Here is a 23669-nt window from a genome sequence, read left to right on the forward strand (position 1 = left end):
TGTATCGGTCAGGATGATAAGCACAAATTAGAAAGAATCAGTCGCCATAATTAATTTAGGTATTCTTTATTTCAGGACATCAGCCAGGATGACCTAAACATCGGCCTGGACTATGCAACACAATTATGCTTAAATTAATCTGGTAATTATGGAAAGCAATTAAGACTGATTGATACAATCACATCGGCCAGGCCGATCACAGGATCAACCGGACGATGTCCCAGATGATTGACATCGGCCAGACTCTATTCCAGGCAATGTTCACGACGATTGTACTCGGATTTGAACTAATAGGCCAAGATGATATTGTATCGGCCTGGACGATGTAACCAATTTTCTTTTGATTGTCCCAAATCGTCCTGGCTGATTGAGCTTATTTTGTACTAATCAACCAGGATGATATTCCCATCGTCCTGGACGACAATGCCGATTCTTGAAATTCTATTTAAAGGACCCAAATTTTCTCATGTAAAGAGACCTTTAGCTGCTGTCTTGACCTAAGTGAACCAAGAGGAGAGGGACAGAGAGGGAGAGAGAGAGGGAGGAACTTGTGAGGGGGAGTTTGTGAGAGGAATTCATAAAGGTTGGTCCAAGCAAGGTTCCAAGGAGTCTTTTCCAGTCTTCGTCCTTCGTCCTTGGGGGTTCAAGGGAGGTAAGCTTCAACAATTAGTCGAGGTTCTCTGCCTGCTTCAGGAGGATGCAAAAGGAGTTGGGTTCTCTGCCTGCTTCAAAAGGAAGCAAAAGGAGTTGGGTTCTCTGCCTGCTTCAGGAGGAAGTAAAAGGAGTTGGGTTCTCTGCCTTACCAGGGTTGGCGGAAAGGAGTTTTTATGAGGGCTTATCCGCCTTGTTGTGGGAGCAAAATGAGAGTCACTTTCGTAGTGCAATACTCGGAGGGCGCCTCTGGGGAGTGGACGTAGGTCGAGTTGACCGAAGCACTATAAATCTGGTGTGATCTTTCTTTGTTTTAATTTTCGCATTTATTTTTCCGCACTTTAATTTCTGTGGTGATTTTGGTTTTAAGTTTTTGTGCTTTGATTGTTTAAGAAAGATTTTTTAAAATACCAATTCCCCTCCTTTTGGTTAGCCTCGAGCTAGTTCTTGAGGGCTTAATATCCCTAATGAACTTTCACTTTCATAAGTGAGTCAGGCTAGCTCAAACTATATTTATTAACAAGATCACGAGTTGATCTTACCGAGCCATGAGTTTGAGCTCGAGCTCAGTCTAGCTCAGCTCAAAAGCTCGTTGAACCTCTCGACTCTTGTTAAGGGATTTCTTTGGACGACAACATTTCTTCTATAACCTATTTTTTAAAATTTGGACTATATTGATGATTTGACTAATATTTTTAAGGGCACAAAAAAAAAAGAAAAAAAAGAAATAAAGCTTACTCTCCATTCATTGCTTGATCTGCCCTCTATGGAGGGAGAAAAAATAATCATAAGTTTGGAAATGACATTGCTAGCACATTATCATTTTGGCCAAAGTTAAATGGCTATTAAAAACAAAATTTATACATTAGAGGCATCAAAACACACTATAGGCTATTTTCACTAAGGGGCTGTTTGGTTTGAAGAATTAGGAGGGTAAAGTAATGTATTTACCCGCATTTAGTAAATTATGTTGTTTGGTTAGTTTTGAGCGGAAAGTAAGGAATTCATCTGATGCATCAGTGGTGTATTACTAAAGCCATTTCGTGCGACTTCGAAACCGGCTCAAATTGAGCGGGTTAGAAATCCTCTCGGCGTCAAGGATGCTGCCGGCATTTAGCGCTTCCCTCTCTATTAGGAAGGCGTAGTTTGTGTTGAGGCAGAGAGGATTTCTGACCAGAGAAATCCTCGCAGTTTCCTCACAGATTTTTTCTCTTGGCGTTCAGTCTGCAGTTTCCTCACCACCTTACCTAAAATATTCATCAACATGGGTGTCTTGTCTGGCTTCATCTCCAACTTCCCTTTCTCTCGTCTGCTGGAACATATTAGCTGGCCCGTGATGTTCCTTGTCGGAGGCAGTCCTCCAATCATAATCTTCGCTGGCGTCCTCATCGTGATGCCGGAGTCTCCTCGCTGGCTTGTGATGCAGGGCCGCCTTGAAGAAGCAGCCGTAGTTCTCGCCAAGACCTCCGACTCCCCCTAAGTAAGTATATCGGGGGCTTTCTTCCTCGATGCTGGGCACTTTGAGCATTTTTGCTTTGTCTGTTATTATTTGTGTGTTTTGGTAACTCGAGCATTAAATCATTTTATGACTTTGGTTTAGTGCACGATGAAAAGAAATGCATTCCAACCTATTTCACATGTATTTTTTTTTTTTTGGATATAGGAAGCCATAAGTGATCACTGATTATGATTGCTGTTAGTTTCTAGCGATGGCTTTGAAACAATTGCTCTCAAGCAGCATTTTGGAAAGAAACTTATGGAACTTGAGGATGAAAAAAGATCTGTTCAGGTTAATTATTGAAATATGGTCTTATTTGGTCTTGGAATCTATGTGTTCTCTTTTCTTTTTAAAACTAAGCTCACTCTTATTAAAATATTTCAGCTAGAAAGGGATCGGTTATTGGCCGAAGTTGAAAGCCTCGCTGATGGACATTTACACAAGTTTATAGATATACACTCACAGAAGTTAAAGTCACTTGAAGCTCAGGTAAAATAAATAGAGATTTGGGTGTTTTTTTATGATGATATCTTCTAACGTCTAGTGGCTGCAATTTGTTTTTTTACCTTTTTTTTAATATAATGGATCTTAAGAAAACACAAGAGAACCAGGTCCAGCTTGTAAACTAAGGACATTTGTATTTTTACCTATTTTTTTCGCATGTATATTACCTACAAACAGATGAATGTTATGTCTCTTTTTGTTTCTATTTTTGAAAGCATCTTAGGACAGTGCTACAAAGAAATTTTTGGGAAATGTTTTGAATATTTTTTTTTTTGAAATTTTAGAGCATAGCTGCTGTTATCCCTGTGGATGACATTGCTGTACAACCAAATCTTGTTAAAATGTGCTGTTCATCTTAGAAAAAGACAAACATGGGAAAGTAAATTACTAAATTTGTTCCGAAAATCTTATCTGAGGTAAAATTATACTGTAATATTGTCTTACTTCTAGTATTCGGTTGCTTTTAGTTTCAATAATTCACTTTATAAAAATCTGAAAAACTTCGTTGGGACATTTTTTTTTTTGTTTTCTAAAACAGCTTTTTAGTACAAAAATATCTTAAATTAGAAAACTTTATTCTAAAAAATCATTTTAAAAAGTAGCACTAAAGCTGTACCAAACGAAACCTAAACCAGTTGCTTTTAGTTTCAAAGTTCAAACTCCTATGAGCTATGGTAGAGTACAAGACCTTAGCAAATACATAAGTCTGCTTTTTTCACTAGTTGCTTTTAGTTTCAAAGTTCACTTTCTCAGCTACTCTGCTATGCTTCTCTTGTGTTTCTCTTGTTTCAATTTGATTGTAGGTCTTAGCTGAATGAAAACAAGCATCTTCATTTCTGACATTGCAAGTTGTCCATGCAGTGGTTATGTTGGACTTTATGCAGTTCTGCTGTTTTGCTTGTTTATGCATGCCTTCAGAATGATCATGTAGATATTGATTGTTTCATTAAAAATTATTATAATTTGTTGTGATAATTGTGTAATTTTATTGGGGTGGTAATATGAAGTCTTAGGTCGTATGTATGAATGGAATTTTTGTTGATATATGTAAATGCAGCCTACAAGATTGACTTGAAACTGATTTTTCTTATCCTTGTTCACTATTAATGGTATTTTTCCTATCACGTGATTGAATTTTATGCTTGTTAACATAGACGGCACATGATTCTGGAGAACAATGTCCTACTGACATGGAGTTTGAAACCGAACAAGAGGTTTAAAAAATCCCATTTTTGTTGTTTGGCTGGATTTAGGTCATATTCTTCTTAGAAACGAAATTTAAGATCCCAAAGTATTTTTTCTAGGCTATTTATTTTGGGTATTGTTATTAAATCTTTTTGTATCCTTCTCATGATGATAATGACCAAATGCTAATGATGATGATGATCATTGGAAGCACTCCTCTTAGATGTTCTCAAAGCAAAATTAGGCCCATAGTAAGGAGATTTTGTGCTACTTTTTGTTGTCATGCCTCACTTTATAAAGGTTCTATGTGGTGAAATAATTTATCTCTACCATAATATTTGAAATTGGGCTTGTTTGAAATAATAAGGTCATGCATCATCCCCTCTTTTATGGAGTTTTCTATAAAATTTATGTACATGTGATAAAGTTTTGTGGCTCTGGGAAGTGATGTATCTTGAAGATGTGTAATATCATAATTAGTTGCTATGAAAAAAAAATGTAACTACATTATAGTAAAAAAACTTTATAATTTTTAGAAAAAAATATGTTTTTAGTACTCGCTCAGCAGAAAATTAAAGAAAGAAATCAGTGTGAAAATTTAATTAAATGAATTTTTTTTTGTAAAAACATTACTTGAAAAATAAAATATTTAAACTTTCACAAAATTAAACTTAATTTATGTCTATCACAAATATATTTACGTTTATTGCAGCACACTGGTAAATTAATACACAACAAAATATTATATCTTATAATCTCAAAAAAATTTATAATAAGATAGTGCAATAAATAAATACACTGGTTTTACTTTATAACATTAAATAATACTAATTATTATAAATACACTGTTTTTATAAATATACTAGTTGTAATGCCCTAAATAAATTATTACAAATACACAATTTTTACTTTACTCTGAATATATCTAACCAAACAAAGGAACAGTTCTCCTGCGTTTATTTTACAGACAACCAAACAGTAACAAAGTATTCGAAATACAATACATTTATTTAACATTGCATTTATTTTACACTGCATTTCTTTTAAGGCAACCAAACAACCCCTAAATACTTCCTATAATGGTTTAGATGGACTTGAGCTTTTTTGTTCACCGTACTACTCGTCTGGCCATTTCCCACGAATTTGATATATTTGGGTGGCCAATTGCCCTGCGGTGTTCTCGTTCTAAGCCGAAATCACCGTTCCTGCGGAGAGAAATGGACGAGCACGAGTTCCGACGAATCCTCGACCTCTTTCAAGTCGTTCGATCTGGAGACTATTGCGTAATTTGCTCACATCTTCTCTCAACTGCCCGTAGATTTACCGTATTTTTCGCCGATTTATGTTATTTTTAATTCTTTCTCAGCTGTTGTGACGCTGCTTCTCTTGTTTTCCGATTTATACTGTACCCTTTAGAGACAGATCGAGTGAAAGGTTAATTGACATAGCGATCTGGAAACAAAAGAAAAGACGTTTGATTTTTAAGTTTGTATTTGTTTATTTATGCTATTCTAATTTAGCGCTATTTTTACATGCCTAATATTATTTACATCCCGCATTTTTTAAGCTTCTTTCATTACTTGGAGATGTGAAACATTTACAAATTGTGATGATGAATTGTATGCATATTCTTTAATATGTTCAACCATGGTTGGATTCTGTATGAAGATCCAATCATCCAAAGTCTGCGGATTTCTCTTGGAAAATATCAGGGGATTTAATTTTCCGTGCAAATGATAGGGCTGTAGGAATCAGACTATGATACTGGCTGAAAATAGCTTCTTATTCAACGAGTTTAATGACCAACTGGAAAACATCATATCATTGTAATCATTGTATTCTTTAAGAGGAAATTTCTCTGCCGGAGCTATGCTAACGACTTCTTTTTTTTTTAACAAGAAATTTTGGAAGTAGCGCTAATGATTGCTTTTATACAGTCACCATTGCTTTTCTGATCAGTTGCCCCTTGTTTGATGACTTGATTTGGGGGAAATTAGTTCTGCTTATCTGTTTCTGTTAGAATTTTGTGTATCAGATTTGTTATTCCAAATCTAGGCCTTTGTTAAAGCGGAGTTAAAAGAAGAAAGTTTGCTCTGCTCTGTTTACATTTGGCTCGCTAAGAAATTATTAAGCGTGAGCTCAATGGTTTAGTTATTTGATTGCAAGGTATACGAATTTCAAGATTTAGTGGAATCTAGCTAGTTTGTGTGAAGTAGATGAGTTTGAGTTTTTAAATAAGCAGTCAAATGAATCTGTTGCTATAAAAAAGCTTACTACTAAAATGTTTGGAAATAAATTTTGAGAAGCATGCAGTCATATGGCAGAAAGACTAACTGAATATATAAAGTTACTTGAGCATGTGGGCTAGATTTAAGGTGATGAGAATGGAAGAGAAGCTTGTCCAGCAACTGAAAGAACAACAAACTGACCTCGAAGTACTAAAATTTCCGTGTATCTTTTCTTTGATTTCATTATGATGGCATTTGTTCTTATAATTATATCAGCTTTTTTGCTTGGCTGACTTTGTTCTAGGCCTCAAAAGGATGATTTTCTTTTTTAAAAGGAGGTTGCTCATCAACTGGGATTACCTCTGTTTGAACCGTCTGTTTGAATTTGTTGTACATAAAGAATTATGATTGAAAGGTAGTTTATCCAGTAATATGTTATTCAACTAGCATATTTTTTCACATGTATCCTTGTTTTAACATCTGGTTTGCTCCTCATAATTTGATGGGCGTATATCACTATATCAACTGCCTTGATAGCACTTTCCTTTTAAGAATATCTAAGTTGACTTATATGTATTCTACAGTGTGAATGTAATCATATTGGCTTTGTCTTATCTCAATGCATAATGCTCTGTATTTTGGGAGTATTTCTATTAACTTAGGAAAAGTGGCATTTTCCTTGTATTCATCATGTATTGTGAAATCTTCTGTATTTTTTCCACTTTCTTACCACTTAAAGAAGTACTTCCTTGATTGGCTTTTAGGCATCATTCATCTAACAAGTTTCTTATGTTTTCACTCTTATCATTCAGCCTTTCTTATTTCTAAGCCCTAGGATTGAATTGCATATTTACATTTCAGATTACTATGCTGGTTCAATTAAATCGCGTGCATGCCTGATAGGATCATATATATGATTAGTTTAGGCAGGAAAAACCTAGACAACATGTGTTATAAAAAGGTTGTATATATGATTTTTCAGCCCAAGGCTAATCATTATGGTGCATCCCTTCATATATACATTTGAACAGAAGTTTAATCCAATAACAGTAACATAGGAATGAATCATAGAATTTAAGCATTTGGATCAATAAGCTCTAGTTTTTTCTTAATTGATTCAAATCTGTCTCAATGCATGCCATTAATAAGATGTATCTATGACATTTAATAAATCCATAAAACTTATGAAATATGTCCAATATGAACATTTAATGCTAACGTAAATCATACAACAGACATGGCTAATTTTAATAGACAAATATCAATACAACGACAACATTAAGCCTTTGTCCCACTACGCGGGGTCGGCTACATGAATCCTTTTTCTTCATTGTGTCATGTTAAAAGTCAAATTCTTGTTTAAATCTAATAAAGAAAGATTATTTATAATATTTTCTAACCATGTCTTTTTAGGTCTATCTCTACATTTCTTAACATAAGTCACATCTAATACCTCTACTTCCTAATCGGGTCATCAGAAGGTTGTCATTTTATGTGACCAAACCATCTAATACTACTCTCTCTAATCTTATCTTCCACTGGTGCTATTCCAACCTTTTATCTTATATGCTCGTTTTCTTATCCTATCTCTAAGAGTAAAACCCCTCATCCACCTGAGCGTCCTCATCTCTGCAACACTTAACTTAGTATTATGCTTTTCTTTTAATGGCCAACATTTGGTAAAATAATGCATTGCAGATCTCATGGTTTAAAATTGCGCAATATGAGGCTCGCCTTGAGGCCTGCCTTTGCGTAATTCCAGTAAAAAACGCCTCAATGCTTACGCCTTCAGTTTTTTTATGAGGCTTGCGCCTCAACTTGGTTGAGGCCCGCCTCGCCTTACTGGCATGAGGCTTACGCCTCACGCTATATATATTAAAACTTACATAAATCTTGAAGTATTTTTTGGAAATTGGAATTATATGTTAATGAAAATAATATTGGGATTTGGGAAAGATAGAATTTTGAGTTAAACTATATTCATGTTGTCTTATTATTGGGATATTTTGATTTCATTTCATATCTTATGATGTTTAATGTTTTATATTATTCATTCATTAGTATATAAAAAATTTATCATTTTATGTTTACACAATCTTTTGATTTTGAGGCTTACGCCTCAAAACGCCTTGAGGCTTACGCCTCGCCTCACGAATGAAAAATACCTCAATACCCGAATACGTAATTTTAAACATTGGCAGATCTCACCACCATCTTATAGAATTTTCCCTTAAGTTTCAGGGGGACTTTTCTATCACACAACAAACCCGATGCATTCCTCCACTTCAATCATCCAACTTGAAATCTGTTGATAATATCCGCATCAATTTCACTATCATTCTGAACAATAGATTCAAGATATATAAAATGTGTACTCTTATTAATGACTTGATCACCCAAAGTCACAGTCCCCTCACTAGGTCTATTACTACTAAAATTACACTCCATATATTATGTTTTAGCTCTACTCACGCGAAAACCTTTAGACTCTAAGGTTGACCTCCATAATTCAAGTTTACCTTCAACTCCCTCTCTAGTTTTATCAACTAGCAGAATATCATCAGCAAAAAACATACACCAAGGTACATCTTCTTGCAAATTTCTAGTGAGAACATCCATGACTAAAGCAAAAATATATGGGCTTAAGGCTGATCCTTGATGTAATCCAATCGAAATAGGAAAATATTTAGTTAAACCAGCTTGTGTTTGAACACAAGTAATAGCTCCTGCATACATATCTTTAATGATTTGAATATACATGTTATTAACTCCTTTCTTTTCAAGAACTCTTCATAGCACTTCTATTGGAACTTTATCATATGCTTTCTTTAAATCAATAAATATCATATGTAGATCCTCCTTATTCTCTCTATATTTCTCCATCAAATCTCTCAATAAATGTTTGACTTCCATAGTAGACCTACCCGGCATGAATCCAAATTTATTTTGAGAAACATTAGTATCAGGCTGCAATGTACGCTCTATAACTCGCTCCCATAGTTTTAAAGTATGACACATTAACTTAATTCCTCTATAATTCACACAATCTTGTGCATCACCTTTATTCTTAAAAATGAGAATTAACACACTCATTCTCCATTTATCTGACATCTTTTTAGTCTTCAAAACAATATTAAAAGGTTTAGTAAGGTAAGAAATTCCTTCATCTCCTAAGCATTTCCACACATCTATTGGAATATCATCAGGTCCAACTGCTTTTCCACACTACCATTTTCTTTAAAGCATCTCTAACTTCGATTTTACTAATATGCTAATAAAAACAGAAATCGTTATTTTCATTTAGGGTGCTAAGGTCACTAAAGTCGATTGTATTTTCGCATTCTTCATTAAAAAGTTTAGCAAAATATCTCATCCACCTTTGTTCAATATCATTTTCTAAGAAAAGTACTTTTTGATCTTTATCCTTAATACAGTTCATTTGAACTAAATCTTTACTACTCCTATCTCTTTGTTTGGCTAACTTCTACATATATCTTTCTCCATCCTTAGTATCTAATCTATTATATGAATTATTAAAAGCTAAGATCTTTGTATCGCATATTGCTTTCTTAGTTTCCTTAACGCGACTCTTTATATCTTTTTCAATTATCAGAATTTTTTACATCTAAACAAATTTTTATAACAAATATTCTTATTTTTTTTATCTTTTCTTACATAATTGGTTTTCACCACCAACTATTTTTACTATTAGGAGCTTTTCCATTTGATACTTCAAGCACATCTTTTGCAATATTTTTAATATCACTAGTTATTTTTCCCATATAATATTAGCATCTTCATGCATAGAAAAAATCTTAAGATATAAAACCTTGCTCTTAAAAATATTTTTGTTAATATATTTTAAATATCCCATTCTAATCTTAGAATATCATTTTATTTTATTTTTTATTTTCTATCCATTTATCTTAAAGTCCAAAACTAATAATCGATGTTGGATAAATAAATTTTCATTCGGAATAACTTGATAATCTTTGTAATCTAAACGATATAATTTTCTTATAAGAAAATTAATTTGAGTTTTACTATATCCATTTTTATAAGTGATGAGATGCTCATCTCTTTTTTTAAATAAGATGTTAGCAATTAAAAAATCATAAACTAAAGAAAAATCTAATATGATCTTACCACCTTCATTTGCTGGTCTAAATCCATGACCATTATGAATGCTTTTAAAATCATCTACCTTTCTACTAACATGTCCATTTAAATTTCCTCCCATAAAAACTCTTTCTTCAAGATGTATCTTTTGTATTAGTTCTTCTAAGTTATTCCAAAATTTTAATTTTAAACTCATATCTAAACCTACTTGAGACCATAAGCATTTGTAATATTAACAATCTTAGCATCAACAACAATCCTTAAAAGTTAAAACTATAATTTTATCTTCAATTCTATTAATTTTTATAACATTATCCTTTAAACTTTTATCTATAATCACACCTACATCATTTCTAGTACGACTCCTACCTGAATATCATAGTTTAAAACATCAACTATTAATCTCCTTAGCTTTATCTCCAACCCATTTAGTTTCCTGAATGCACAGAATATTTATCTTCCTATGAATCATACTATTTATTAATTCCTTTAATTTTCCTGTAAGGGAATCTATATTTAAAGTTCTTATCCTAATTTTAGTTTCATGAACTAGCTTCTTTGCCCATATCTATCATTAATGTGGGAACCCTTGCCTATTTAACACTACACTGAACATTGGTGCAGCGGCCCTTGCACACATGTTGCCATATTCAGGCCATACACCGCGTCGCTTCCATGAGACGTCCTAACATTAATATAAATTTTTAAAGGATGTCATAATTATTCAAAAAATTTTACGTTGGCTATCGACTATCTAACGCAACCCTCCACCTTTCTCATCTAGGAGTTGGGATCTGGCAACGACAGTGTTCAATAGATAAATATCAATAAGGTGCTTAAAACTTATGACATATCTAGCATGACTATAATTATCTTGATGATAATAATATGACATATAATGTAACTAGAAGCTCATGTGGTTATCCAAGTTACTTAGCCTAATTATTTTGTAAGTAATTCTTTGGTCTATATTAATCTTCAAATATGCTCCAAAATTACTTTAAGCACGTACGATGAAAACATTGACCAACTAATGCAATAAACATGAAATAAGTTCAAGTTGCCTTGATCACGATTGAAATAACTCGAATGTTGGCGTTATGCAAAATGGATTACACAAACATGTTTGGAGCATGGTTTAAAATTGCACAATATGATGCGCACCTGAAGGCGCGCCTCAGCGCAATTTTAACCTTTTAAGCCTCAAAGCCTGCACAATGAGAGCTGGCATTGAGGCGTACGCCTCAAGTTCACTGAGGCGTGCCTTGAGGCATGCCTCGCCTCATGTTTTAAAGGCGTCCGCCTTTTAAAACTTTTTTTAAAAAAAATCCTAACCTATGTACATGCATTTTGCAGCTCGGTATCACTAGGTATATGCTCGGTACCACTCGGTATAAAGCATTTCTGCATTATTTCTTATGCCTGCTTCTCCTTGGATGGCTTGTGTTAGGAACCTTGGATCATGTTTCACATTAGCTTGTGCATTATTAAAAAAAAAGATAGAAAGATAAAAAAGAAGAAGAAGAAGAAAAAAATAAAAAAAAATAAGCGGAGAAAAGAATTTTTGTGCCATCATCGTCACCATCGCCAAGGTATAATGCTATCTAAACTTAAGAAAATCCTATTTTGGCGCTTGCAATGTGACAAACAACCACCTATGCTGTGGGCTCCAAAAATTCGGCCCCGGCCTCCCCGCTTTTCTTTTTATTCGGCGAGTGAGTTTTAACTGAATAAGTTCCGGGGTATATTTTGGAAGGCAGATGGGTTTGTAGATAAGACACTACCCAGAGATTTCACCCTCATTTTGTGAGGACTTTATGATCTGAGTTCTTATTTCCTATAGGCGCAAGCCCCTATAGTTAATTACCCCTCCCAGTAACGAGAGAGAACTTTCGATTAAGGCTAGTCGTCGATCAGATACGTAGAATATACGTGTTATCTGCCATATAGTAGCAGCAATAGGTTTGGAAATTTGGAATATTGGAAATTTGGAAAGTTGGGAGATTTGATATTTAAATGGAAATTTCACCATCTTGCACATAAAGCGGATGGTGGGGGAATGGATGATAGACCCGATCAAGATCCCATGGTTCCGTCATCCCGGGCCATCGTGGTCCTTGGTCTACGTAGTCAGAGGAGGTAGTCGACCCAACCTGACAGAAGGATCCTTGTCGGCAGCCATGGGTTGCTTCGTCCAAGCATTCACCACAGCTCTACCAGGTACCCTTGGACGAAGCAACCCATGGTTGCCGAAAAGGATCCTTCTGTCAGGTTGGGTCGACTACCTCCTTTGACTAAGTAGACCAGGGACCATGATGGCCCGGGATGTTCGGAACCATGGGATCTTGATCAGGTCCGTCATCCATTCCCTCACCATCCGCTTTAAGTGCAAGATGGTGAAAATATCCAATTTTAAATATCAAATCTGCCGACCTCCAATTTTCACATTTTCTAAGCTCAATGCTGCTACTATATGCCAGATAACACATATCTCTATGTATCTGATCGACGACTAGCCTTAATCAAAAGTACTCTCTCGTGATCGGGAGAGGTAATTAACTATAGGGGCTTGCGCCTATAGGAAACAAGAACTCAGATCATAAAGTCCTCGCAAAATGAGGGCGAAATCTCTGGGTAGTATCTTATCTACAAACTCATCTGCCTTCCAAAATTTACCCCAAAACTTAATCCGTTAAAACTCTCCCCAAAAAAAGAAAAGCAGTAGCGTGCGGAGGCCGAGGCTGAATTTTTGGAGCCCACAAATTTCTGGTGACTTTGCTCGAGACTGATTTTTCTTTCCATCTTTGGCTAGTTGTCTAAGTGTTATAGTAGAAACAAATAAAAAATGACAGTACTGAGCTCTATACGTTGAACATCAGGACATGATGCTTGGTCCCTCCCTATGTCCAAAAAAAATTGTCATTGAAAGGTCCCAATAGAGGTAGAAGGAACCATCTATTATGATGGTAGAGCAAAGAAAAAGTCAACATATGTGCGGTGAGCATCAGGGTGTGACACTTGGACATGCATGAATCCACCACCGAATGGTCCCGACATAAGTGAAAACAAATATGAAGATCAACATCTCTAGAGAAAAGATATATGCAATATAATTGTGTGACATCTAGTGTGTAGCCTTAGAGATCCGCCATTAAAGAAATTCATCAAAAGTGGGTCTTGAAGAGGACCCCTACATACAATGTTCTCGATGGTTAACACCTTGGAGAATCTTCCAAGAAATCCCATCAATTTTCAATTATATCATCTCAGACTGGAGAGGATCACACCCAATCTTTATTAGTTCTCTCCTACCCGAGGAGCAAATAGAAGAAATAAAAGAACTTCTCTGTGAATCAAGGGACTGCTTTGTCTGGATATATGCTGAGATGCCTGACTTATCCCATGATATGACAGTTCACAAGTTAGCCATCAAGCATGAAGCGGTGCCCATCAACCAAGCTCCAAGAAGAATGAAATTGGAGATAGAAGAGCAGGTGATTACCGAAACCAATAAGCTCATAGAAGCGGGTTTTATCCGTTAAGAAAAATATGCCGACTGGATCGCCAATATTGTCCCTATGAAGAAGAAGAACGGTCAAATCCGTGTATGTATTGACTTTCGGGATCTCAATAAGGTGTGTCCAAAAGACGATTTTCCGCTCCCTGTATCAGAATTATTGGTGGATAACACGTCCAATTACGACATGTTCTCATTCATGGACGGATCATCGGGTTACAATCAAATTAAGATGACGCCTGAGGATGAAAATCACACATCATTTAGTACGCCCATCGACATTTTTTGCTACACGGTCATTCCCTTCAGCCCGAAGAATGCTGGTGCCACTTATCAAAGGGCAATGACACGTATATTTGATGAATTTAAGCTAAAATGAAAGGGTTAAAATGATGATATAAAAAACTAGCCTCATCACTTGAAACCAAGTGCGTAGCTCTCAGCATTAATCCTCTTTTCATATGCTGTTTTGTTATATTTGTCCGGTGATAGGCCTGATGAGTTTCTTTTTATAAGCCTTCGCTGCTCATTAAAATGTCTTAGTTATTTTAGTAGAAGTGAAGCGTAATTTTCTGATCAGCTTGATTATCTTGCATACGTCATTTTAATTATATATGTAGTTTTGGGGCTTGCGTATGTTAATAAGTATGATTTAATTTTTATTTCCCTATGCTTCTGGCATAAGTTCATGAGTTACCAGTATGAAATCAGGGTGAAAATTTTTCACATTATGTTTGGTTTAGTATTTAGTTGTACATAGAATTTACGGAACAAAGTCTTTCACTGGTAGTTGGATGGCATTGAAGCTTTTTATTTATTTCGTCTTATACCCATGATTTCGTAGCCATGATTTTCTGTCCCTAAAAAAGGCAGAAAATAGTTCTATTTAGATGTATGCTTTTCTGCGAAGTAGTGGCAAGAATGAAAGCATCATAGATCTTAACGATCCTGTTATATAACTTGAAGAAATTAGTCACTGTGGATGTTGACCTGAATCTCATAAAAATCACTCGGATATGCCATTATTCTTCTAGGACTACCTTTAAAAGATCAAGAGCAGTTTTTTTAGCTTGAGTTTGGACTATAAGATGAAAATCGCTGTTATTATTGTCATCATTTAGCCTTATTCCAAAAGATGGTTTGGAGTTGCAAACATTTTCTTCCCTTAAATTCCGTTTGAAGCTGCAGAGAGCATCATAGGAACTTAACGAACGTGTTTCTATAACTTGAAGAAATCAGTCACTGTGCTTGTTGACCTGAATCTCATAAAATCACTTGGATATACCGTTATTATTCTGAGACTACTTTGAGAAGCCAGATTAAATGCAGTTTATTTCACTTGATATTGGACTATAAGATGAAGGTCCCTGTCATTATTGTCATCATTTAGCCTTATCCCAAAAAGTTGGGTTGGAGTTGCAAACATTTTCTTCATTTAAATCCCGTTTGAGTGTTAAAATTTATCCCATTTAGCCTTATACTAGATGTATGTTTGTCTGCAAAATAGTAGCAAAACTGAGAGCATCATGGGATCTTAACGAACCTGTTTTATAATGTGAAGAAATCAGTCACTGTGGATGTTGACGTGAATCTCATAAAAATCACTCGGATATGCCACTACTAGTCTGAGACTACCTTGGGAAGCCAGATCAAATTCAATTTATTTAACTTGATATTGGACTATAAGATGAAGGTTCCTGTTATTATTGCCATCATTTAACCTTATCACAAAAAGTTGGCTTGGAGTTGCAAAGATTTTCTTCCATTAAATCCCGTTCGAGCTGCATCAGTCTTAAATTTGTTTGAGTTGCATCTTTTTAACAGCTTCTATGTTAGTTTTGCTGAATCAAATTTGACAGAAAGAATTGCTTTGTCTCTAAACTTTACCTTTACCAATCTTAGGCTTCCATCACTAATTTGTTTTTTTTCTTTTATATACCAAACTACGTTCTTTTCCTTCCTTCTAAAACTGAGGAATAAATAGATTTAATATGAAAACATTAAGGATACCAAGAATGACTAGAAGTTCTGTAAGTTTCTAAATAATTATAGGACAAGATCAATGATGATGAAATTACATCATCCATTACAAATTTTATGCTCTCTGATTTGGTTGTGTTTTATCTTTATGCATCCATAGATAAATCCATTTTTATTTGGTCGTTTTGCCATGTTCAACTTGTGTGTTTGTGCTTTTTGTGTTACTGATCTCTGATAACTCTCATGAAGTATGATTTCACTCAACTAGAAAAACAAAAAATGAGGCTATCTTGAGCTAAATTAAGTTTGTGATACATGAGGCTCTTTTTTGAACTGCCAGCCATTTTCATTCAGTCAGACATCATTTCAATTTTCATGACTAACATTTCCTCAAGGGGGATCTAACCTACAAAATATGCGAATGCTGTTCATGTGACAATGAAACAAAATGTTCAAATCTGTCTTTTTACTCATTTACCATGCAATGTAGGAAATTTATGAGATAAAATATTTTGAACTTCTTAGCAACTCTTTTAGAGATAAAATGTGTGAAATTGTTGAATGCTATGCCTTTTCTTGGAAGCTTAAGTCACCATTTCCAGCATACAAACTCTATTCAAGTCAGGTGTATTAAGTGTGTGGCAGTAATAAAATCTAAAAAAATGAAGAGAAGAATTGAAGCTCAAAATTAAGTTCTTATCTTTTACATTGGTAAATACTACGTGCTAAATGCATGAGAATACTACTTATATGTAGAATTCATGTAAATAAAAATATTAAAATAATTTAATATAAGTATTAAATAAAATTTTCTATAAAATAACTGTAATATATAAATAGATAAAATTAACTATTTAAGGGCAAATTAACTTACTAGTTCATAAATAATATTATGCATATATTATTACATTATTTAAAATAATAAAGCAAAAAAAAAGTAATTTGTAATGGGCCTGAATAATTTTAAAAGCCACGTTTTTTTTCCTTTATGATTTATGATATATAAGCATACTTTTAGATATTGTTTATTCATTTATAATAATTATAATTATGACATGAATTATTTATCATGAATATATTATATTTACTTTTAGATATTTTCACTTTTGTTTTTAGAACCATCTAAATTAACCTTGTCATAATGATATAGACCCCAATGTGGTCTAGACTGACCTAAACCGATATTGGTCAAATTGCCTTCCTAGAATGGGCATCAGATGACTCAAGGTGTCAAATGTTGCATAAAAGGAGGCATAAATGATTTGATTCAAATTGGAACAACCTGAGTTGATTAATCTAACGTGATTCAACCTTAACAACTTAAGCTAACCCTATCAATTCTACCCAACCTTTTCTAGTGGTCTTCCTCCCACAAGCATGGTGCACCCTAATTATTAGCTGGCCACCTCTTTTGTGATTTCCCTTGGTAGCTTCCATATGTGCTTTGACCTAAGGTGGACCGACTTGTAGTCTCAAGCCCTTCAATGGGTTTAATGTCTACTGATGGGCGAGAAAAATTTGTGAAGCCACTACCATTGGAAGATTTTCTAAGGACCATATACAACCTTTCAATGCTTTTTGTGTACATTATTTTTTGAGGGATGCAAAAGATCTTTAGATTTTGTCAACTAGATTAATAAAAAGTTTCCACTCCTACAATTTTTTATATATAATGTTAAATATGATGGGATTTATTATAGCACCAATACAATTTTGAAAGGTCAGACTAGAAAATGAAATAATATGCTTTTATTTTTGAGCTATAATAGCAGATAAAATTACAGAAATGTTTTACACGCACTCTTGATACACATAATCCTATATGAAATTTATTGGTACTAATGCTTTAGGATTAAGGCCATAAAATGGGGCTTAATTAGGAAAAATAATTAGCCCCGTTCTATGACCATATATAGGTGCTCTTAAAGGATATTCAGATTGAGATATCTTGGGTATCATATTTGTCAATGATGACTTTGATAATTAAGAACTCTTGTGAAGTAAATGAAATTTTTTTAGAAGACCGGGACAAGTTATTTTAATGGATGCCAAATTTTTTATTATCAATCCTTGCTAGAAGATCAATTACCATGTGAGTTTGATAGTTTTAAGTGCCTTGATTCTACTACATAAATGAATTGAGGCATGCATGAAGTTTTGAATCTGGGAGTTAAAGTTCTATGAATAAGAAATATGAAGGTAATTTAAACGCAAGTTTAAAGTTGCAATTAAGCTGCGTGAAAATTTGAATTTTGTAAGAAGGATGTAGGTAAAACCAGGAATGAATACAGATATGATGTGAATAGCTCCTACATAGTCTATGATAGCTGAAAGTAGAATTGGTTGATTTTATCATGTTCAGGCAAAAGATGCACCATTAAATTTGACATAGAGAGTAAATGTGTCAAGAATTGAAAGAAAAATGCTGGGGTAGACGTTGTGCAAACAAAATTGCATTACTTTGTGTTAATGCCTTATGTTGCACTCAACGGGGAAGGAGGATTCATGATTAGTTGGAAGACTTTTGATGATGATGAATGATTGTATTTTTTTTACAAATATTTGATCCTATGATGCACCGAGACATCTTCTTAAAGAAGCATGTAGTATCCGACACGACACACATTCGACACACCTCTGACACGTGTCAGACATGTTGAAGACGTGTCCAATTAAAAAATATATTAAAAATAAATTGGATGCACGTGTCCGAAGCATGTCTTATTTAAATATAATTTTTTTTTAAAATAAATTTTTTATTTATTATAAAAATAAAATTAAACTTCTTATTTCCTCTTTATAGTCCCCAAGGCTCAAATCAATCGCATGTACTCAATACCCCATTCTCCGAACATTGTCATTTTCATTTCTCTCTAGCGGTTAACAATTAGGGTTTGCAAGAACGCACGATGTCATCTATCCAACATCATCACAACATCATTATTTTAAAATCATCTCAACCTTAAAGTTTGATATTATTTTGACATTGATGCTCGACGCCAGCAATTTTAACATCCACATCATGCCCTCGTGCTGCCTCGACATCTCATATGTGTTCAACGTCATCTAAACATCGACGATTGATGTCGTCTCGACATCGAGGGCCAATGCTGTCTCAATATCAATTTCCGACACCCATTGCACAACATCGATGCTCAACTCTCAAAAGCATTGTCATCTCCCCTCTCGATACATAACACGACATCCACGCATGACTCTCGACATCCTAATATTAATGATTTAAGTATAAATCCTAGTTTAATGACTTATGATTTCTCAATTATTTGTAACATTTTATTTATTCAATGTTTATGCACAATTTTTAAGATATAAAAATTATAATACCATGTCTAATCCGTGTCTGTGTACTATATTTTCAATAATTGACCTGTCCCATGTTCTTATCGTGTTGTGTATTTGTCGTTGTGTCCTTGTCTATGCATCATGGATTTAATCTCTTAGTGTGCTGTTATTTTAAAGCCGCTAATCTATCATGTGTTTCTGTTGCAGTTTCAGGATGAATCCGGAAGAGCATCAAGCTCACATTCTGCACAAGATGAGGTCTCTTGACGAAAACTTAGTTCTTATATTTAATGAACTTTCTATTTTTCTTGTGAATTTTTTTGCTTCCTTCTCAACAGTTGAGTTATAACAGGTAACAGAGTGGATGAAAGGCTGGACTGAGATGGATAAGATGGATGAACTGAAAGAAACTAAAAGCCAAGGTACCGTTACATGGTTATGATGCATTTACCTTTTTCATACTGTAGAATGAAGAAGTTTATCAGTTTTTTACTTTTGTTTTTTATTTTATTAGCTATGATTGTTAAGGGCGCTCTCTGAAATTTTTTTTTTAGATTTGGTTTGTGTCTGACAACTATGAAATTATTGATAAACCACTATAATAGTGTCCACAACATGCTTTGGTTTCATTTTCTATTTAAACTTTGTTCAACTGTCAAATTTTATTAGAGAATGAAAGTACAATTTAAATAAATTTTTTCAACAAAAGTTGGTCTAAAATTATATTTGGATGAATTCAAGGATGGCATATCCCAAAACTGTTTGCTGCTAAAACCAAATATTTCCAATAACAGGTCATTATTGACAAGCCTTGCACCATTCAAACAGACTCAATAACATCATGTTTTGTTGCTTTTGGTATTTAAGTCATAAAATTGTGATAGCAATAGACATGCTCAATGGCTTGTTATTTGTGTATTATTTTAAGCTATTTATCTATAGATGAGAACTTGTTATCACAGGCCTATATTTTAAACTGCAAAGGAAAGTGAGGGAGCTGATTTGATTATTTTATTGGCACTATTTTTTTTTTGTGTAAATGGAATAGATGCATTTTGGAGCAAGTTGCGGGCAGCAGCCGAAAGCAAGGTATGATGAAGTTTCATTTTGTGTAATCTTATCTTCATCTGCGGTTTAAGTAGAATGTAGATATTCCATATGGATTGATTGTATTCATTCAAGCATGTTATTTTTTCTTAATTGAAGCGTGTCAGTTTGATTACGTTGTTTGGGACTAACCTGAAAGTTGAGTAACTTCTTTAGAGTGCTTGACCTGTGATTGAATAATTTAATATAAAGGTCGAGGTTCTTAACTTGAATACGCTGTTGGTATTATCCTAGTGGTTGTCCTTTTGATTTGAATACCAAAAAGTGTAACTAGTGGACCCAACCCATTTGAGAGATGTGAAATTATGATCGAAGTTTTTTTTATTTTCATTTGTATTGGACAAGAACAATTGCAATTAGAAAGTTGTTTAGTCCAGTTGACTTCAATTTTACAACCAATTCAATGAAGGGTTGACATGAGCATGAACCAATCTAATAAACCTTAATTTTACAACCCAAATAAGAATATTTCAAGCGAACTGTTTTAGCCTTAAAGGTTTTCGCTTGAGTAGATCTAAAACGGAATATATGGAGTGTAATTTTAGTAGTAATAGACCTAGTGAGGGGATTGTGACTTTGGGCGATCAAGTCATTAATAAGAGTACACGTTTTAGATATCTTGGATCTATTGTTCAGAGTGATGGTGAAATAGATGGGGATATTATCAGCAGAATTCAAGTTGGATGGTTGAAGTGGAGGAATGCATCGGGCTTGTTATGTGATAAAAATGTACCCCTCAAACTTAAGGGAAAATTCTATAAGATGGTAGTGAGGCCTGCAATGCTTTATAGTGCCGAATGTTGGCCATTAAAAGAGAAGCATAATACTAAGTTAAGTGTTGCAGAGATGAGGATGCTTAGGTGGATGAGTGGCTTTACCCTTAGAGATAGGATACGAAATGATCATATACGTGAAAAGGTTGGAGTAGCTCCAGTAGAAGATAAAATTAGAGAGAGCGCCTTAGATGGTTTGGTCACATAAAACGGTGGCCTACACCCAGTTAGGAGAGTAGAGGTATTAGATTTGACTTATGTTAAGAAAGGTAGGGGTAGACCTAAAAAGACTTGGTTAGAAAATATTAGGAATGACCTTTCTTTATTAGATTTAAACGAGAATTTGACTTTTAATAGGACACAATGGAGAAAAAGGATTCATGTAGCCGACCCCACGTAGTGGGATAAAGGCTTGATGTTGTTGTTGTAACTGTTTTAGCCTTAAAATGAAAATTATTTAGTTCAAATTGAGTTAATTTGGAGTGAGGACTGCTCAATTAAGTTTGAGCTAGCTTAGACTCTGTTTGAATCAACTCGAAATTAAAAAGAAAACACATGTTGGAAGGTCGAATTTAATGCAAGACATTTCCAAATACTTATTGATGGACCCTACACCCTACACCAATTATCAATCCATTTAAATTTTATATCAAGTAAATACTAAAATAGAAATGGGACGCTAGATTTCAAAATTTGTCCTAACTATTGTTAACTCGAAACTGGGTCGAAATGTGGTTCTAGCTGGCATCTTAGCCCGAATCTCGAATATGTTTGAACAATGATTTGGCTCAAAAACCATTGAGGTTTTAAATTTGGGGTATTCTTATCAGCCCCAACTTTTGATTTGTACTAAAAGGTTCTTTGGCAGTTGGTAAAACTATTAGAGTGCAAAGCTTGAACTACTCATATTTAGATGTTACCCTTGTAAATCTTTGTTCGTAAACTCCAAATAATGTTTATAACATCAAATTTATCTGTGGTTCCTTACTTTGACCATCTTTCTGACATTATGGTTCATCTCACAAGTTTCTCTTCATATATTTATTTAATGGAATTACGATTTATTTCCTAATCTTTTTATGTGAATAATGTATTTTACAGGCTTCTTTTTAATTCATAGGGATTGGAAATTCACTTTCTATTCAAAAAATTTCATGGGAAAACCAAAGGAGTTGAAGCATGTAGAGGCAAAGGGAGTTAAATATTCTTATACATGACACCTAATGGGAGAAATAATCTTTTTAAATGATTAGCTTCTGAAGGTCCATTTGAAGTGAATTAGACCATCAGAAAATAGTATAAAGAGTCAACATTAAAGTGACCATTAGAGGAAAGCTTCCACTTTGAAGAGTCATAATTAAAATTGAACAAGATTCACTTAATATTTGAGTAAAGATTGAAAACATATATGCCAAAGGAAATGATTACAATACCTTTCCATTGAATATGATATCCATGAGGGTTAAGAAATTTGGATCTAATCAAGCTGTTTATATTCCTGGAAAATTAGGCAAAGTTGGGGATAAATAAATGCAAGGGTATTACCATAGACCCGATTATCCTTCCAAAATTATACATTGTCCGCATTTTGTACATTATAGGAGAATTGCGGAAGAAGTTCCTTCATTAAGAATAGAACAATGTGAGTATCAAACATCTAGAGAAGAATCAACAAGGTACATTTTGATAATAGAGCCAACTATCGAATTGGACTCCATTTGGATGGATTTACAAATCCATTTAGAGTGTAAGGATATTTTCATCAGCAGAGATCACAAATGCCAATTTTTATAAATGCAGGCTTGTAAATATCACTCAAGTTTACCATATTGAGAATCTGGTCCCTAACCTTTTACAAAAAATTCTTCTAGTACTATCTTGCTTTATTGATCATCCATTTAAGCACCCAAATGAATGGGAAATAGTACAAATAATAGAAGACAACATATATATGATCACGACAACTAAATCGCCTTTGGATATAAATTTATGTAGGGTTTTAACTTTTAAGACACCCTCGTCAAATCTGCTGAGCAAAAAGGAAGATCCAAATATTTATAAGAGATTTAAGAGAACGATCCATGATTTTGTCATTAAAGACACCATTATTCATCAACTTAACCAACATAGATCATATATTATTTAGAAAAGTTAATTCTTGTTAAATCTCAGCGTTCCGTTGCAAAACTGATCCCATAGCCATGAACAGTGATTCGTGGGAAGCCTGCCTGTGTCACGTTGAATACCTTCCATAACTAGAGAACTAATTTAGGAAGGATTGTATTACTCTTTATTGTGTAGTAATTTGTTTCTTTATATAAGCATCTTGTATAGACTATAAATAGGGATCATGTTGAATAAAGTGATAAGCTTTTCCCTCTTATTCCTTTCAAATCCTCGTTTATAACATGGTATCAGAGCCATGAAGGTAAGAGGGAACTAGAAGGGAAGAAGCCGTACCGAACGAAGCCCGAAGCTAGAGCCGAAAGTCGACTGTCCTCCTCATGGAAGAAGAAGTCAAAGCTTTGCCCTCGACGAAGGAAGGAGCCGAAGAAGCCTCATGCGAAGAAAGTATCTCGATCTGACAAGAAGGGAAAATCGTAGAAGGAGCGTAGTTGAATAGCCACGACTCTGTTTAAAATTGCGCAATTAGAGGCGTGCCTTGAGGCGCGCCTTTGCGCAATTCTGCCCAAAAACGCCTCATAGCCTATGCAATTTTGGGCTTTCAAGAGGCGTACGCCTCACTGGGGCTGAGGCGCGCCTCAGAGGCGCAATTGCGCAACTCATTGTGAGGTGTACGCCTC

At 34.4% G+C, this 23669-nt stretch overlaps 1 protein-coding gene across 1 annotated transcript in view; it reads left to right on the top strand.

Moving 5' to 3' along the window:
* The first annotated feature begins 4950 nt into the window (after window positions 1-4950).
* The window catches only part of LOC110099559, a 42686-nt gene continuing 23967 nt past the window's right edge, over window positions 4951-23669 (top strand). The window contains exons 1-4 of the mRNA XM_020826751.2: window positions 4951-5121; window positions 19193-19243; window positions 19338-19407; window positions 20034-20074. Coding sequence (XP_020682410.1) covers window positions 5056-5121; window positions 19193-19243; window positions 19338-19407; window positions 20034-20074 — 228 coding nt within the window. The 5' untranslated portion in view covers window positions 4951-5055. The remainder of the gene's footprint in view (window positions 5122-19192; window positions 19244-19337; window positions 19408-20033; window positions 20075-23669) is intronic.

This window comes from Dendrobium catenatum, unplaced genomic scaffold, assembly GCF_001605985.2.
Source record: "Dendrobium catenatum unplaced genomic scaffold, ASM160598v2 fragScaff_scaffold_897, whole genome shotgun sequence".
NCBI classification, from domain to species: Eukaryota; Viridiplantae; Streptophyta; class Magnoliopsida; order Asparagales; family Orchidaceae; genus Dendrobium; species Dendrobium catenatum.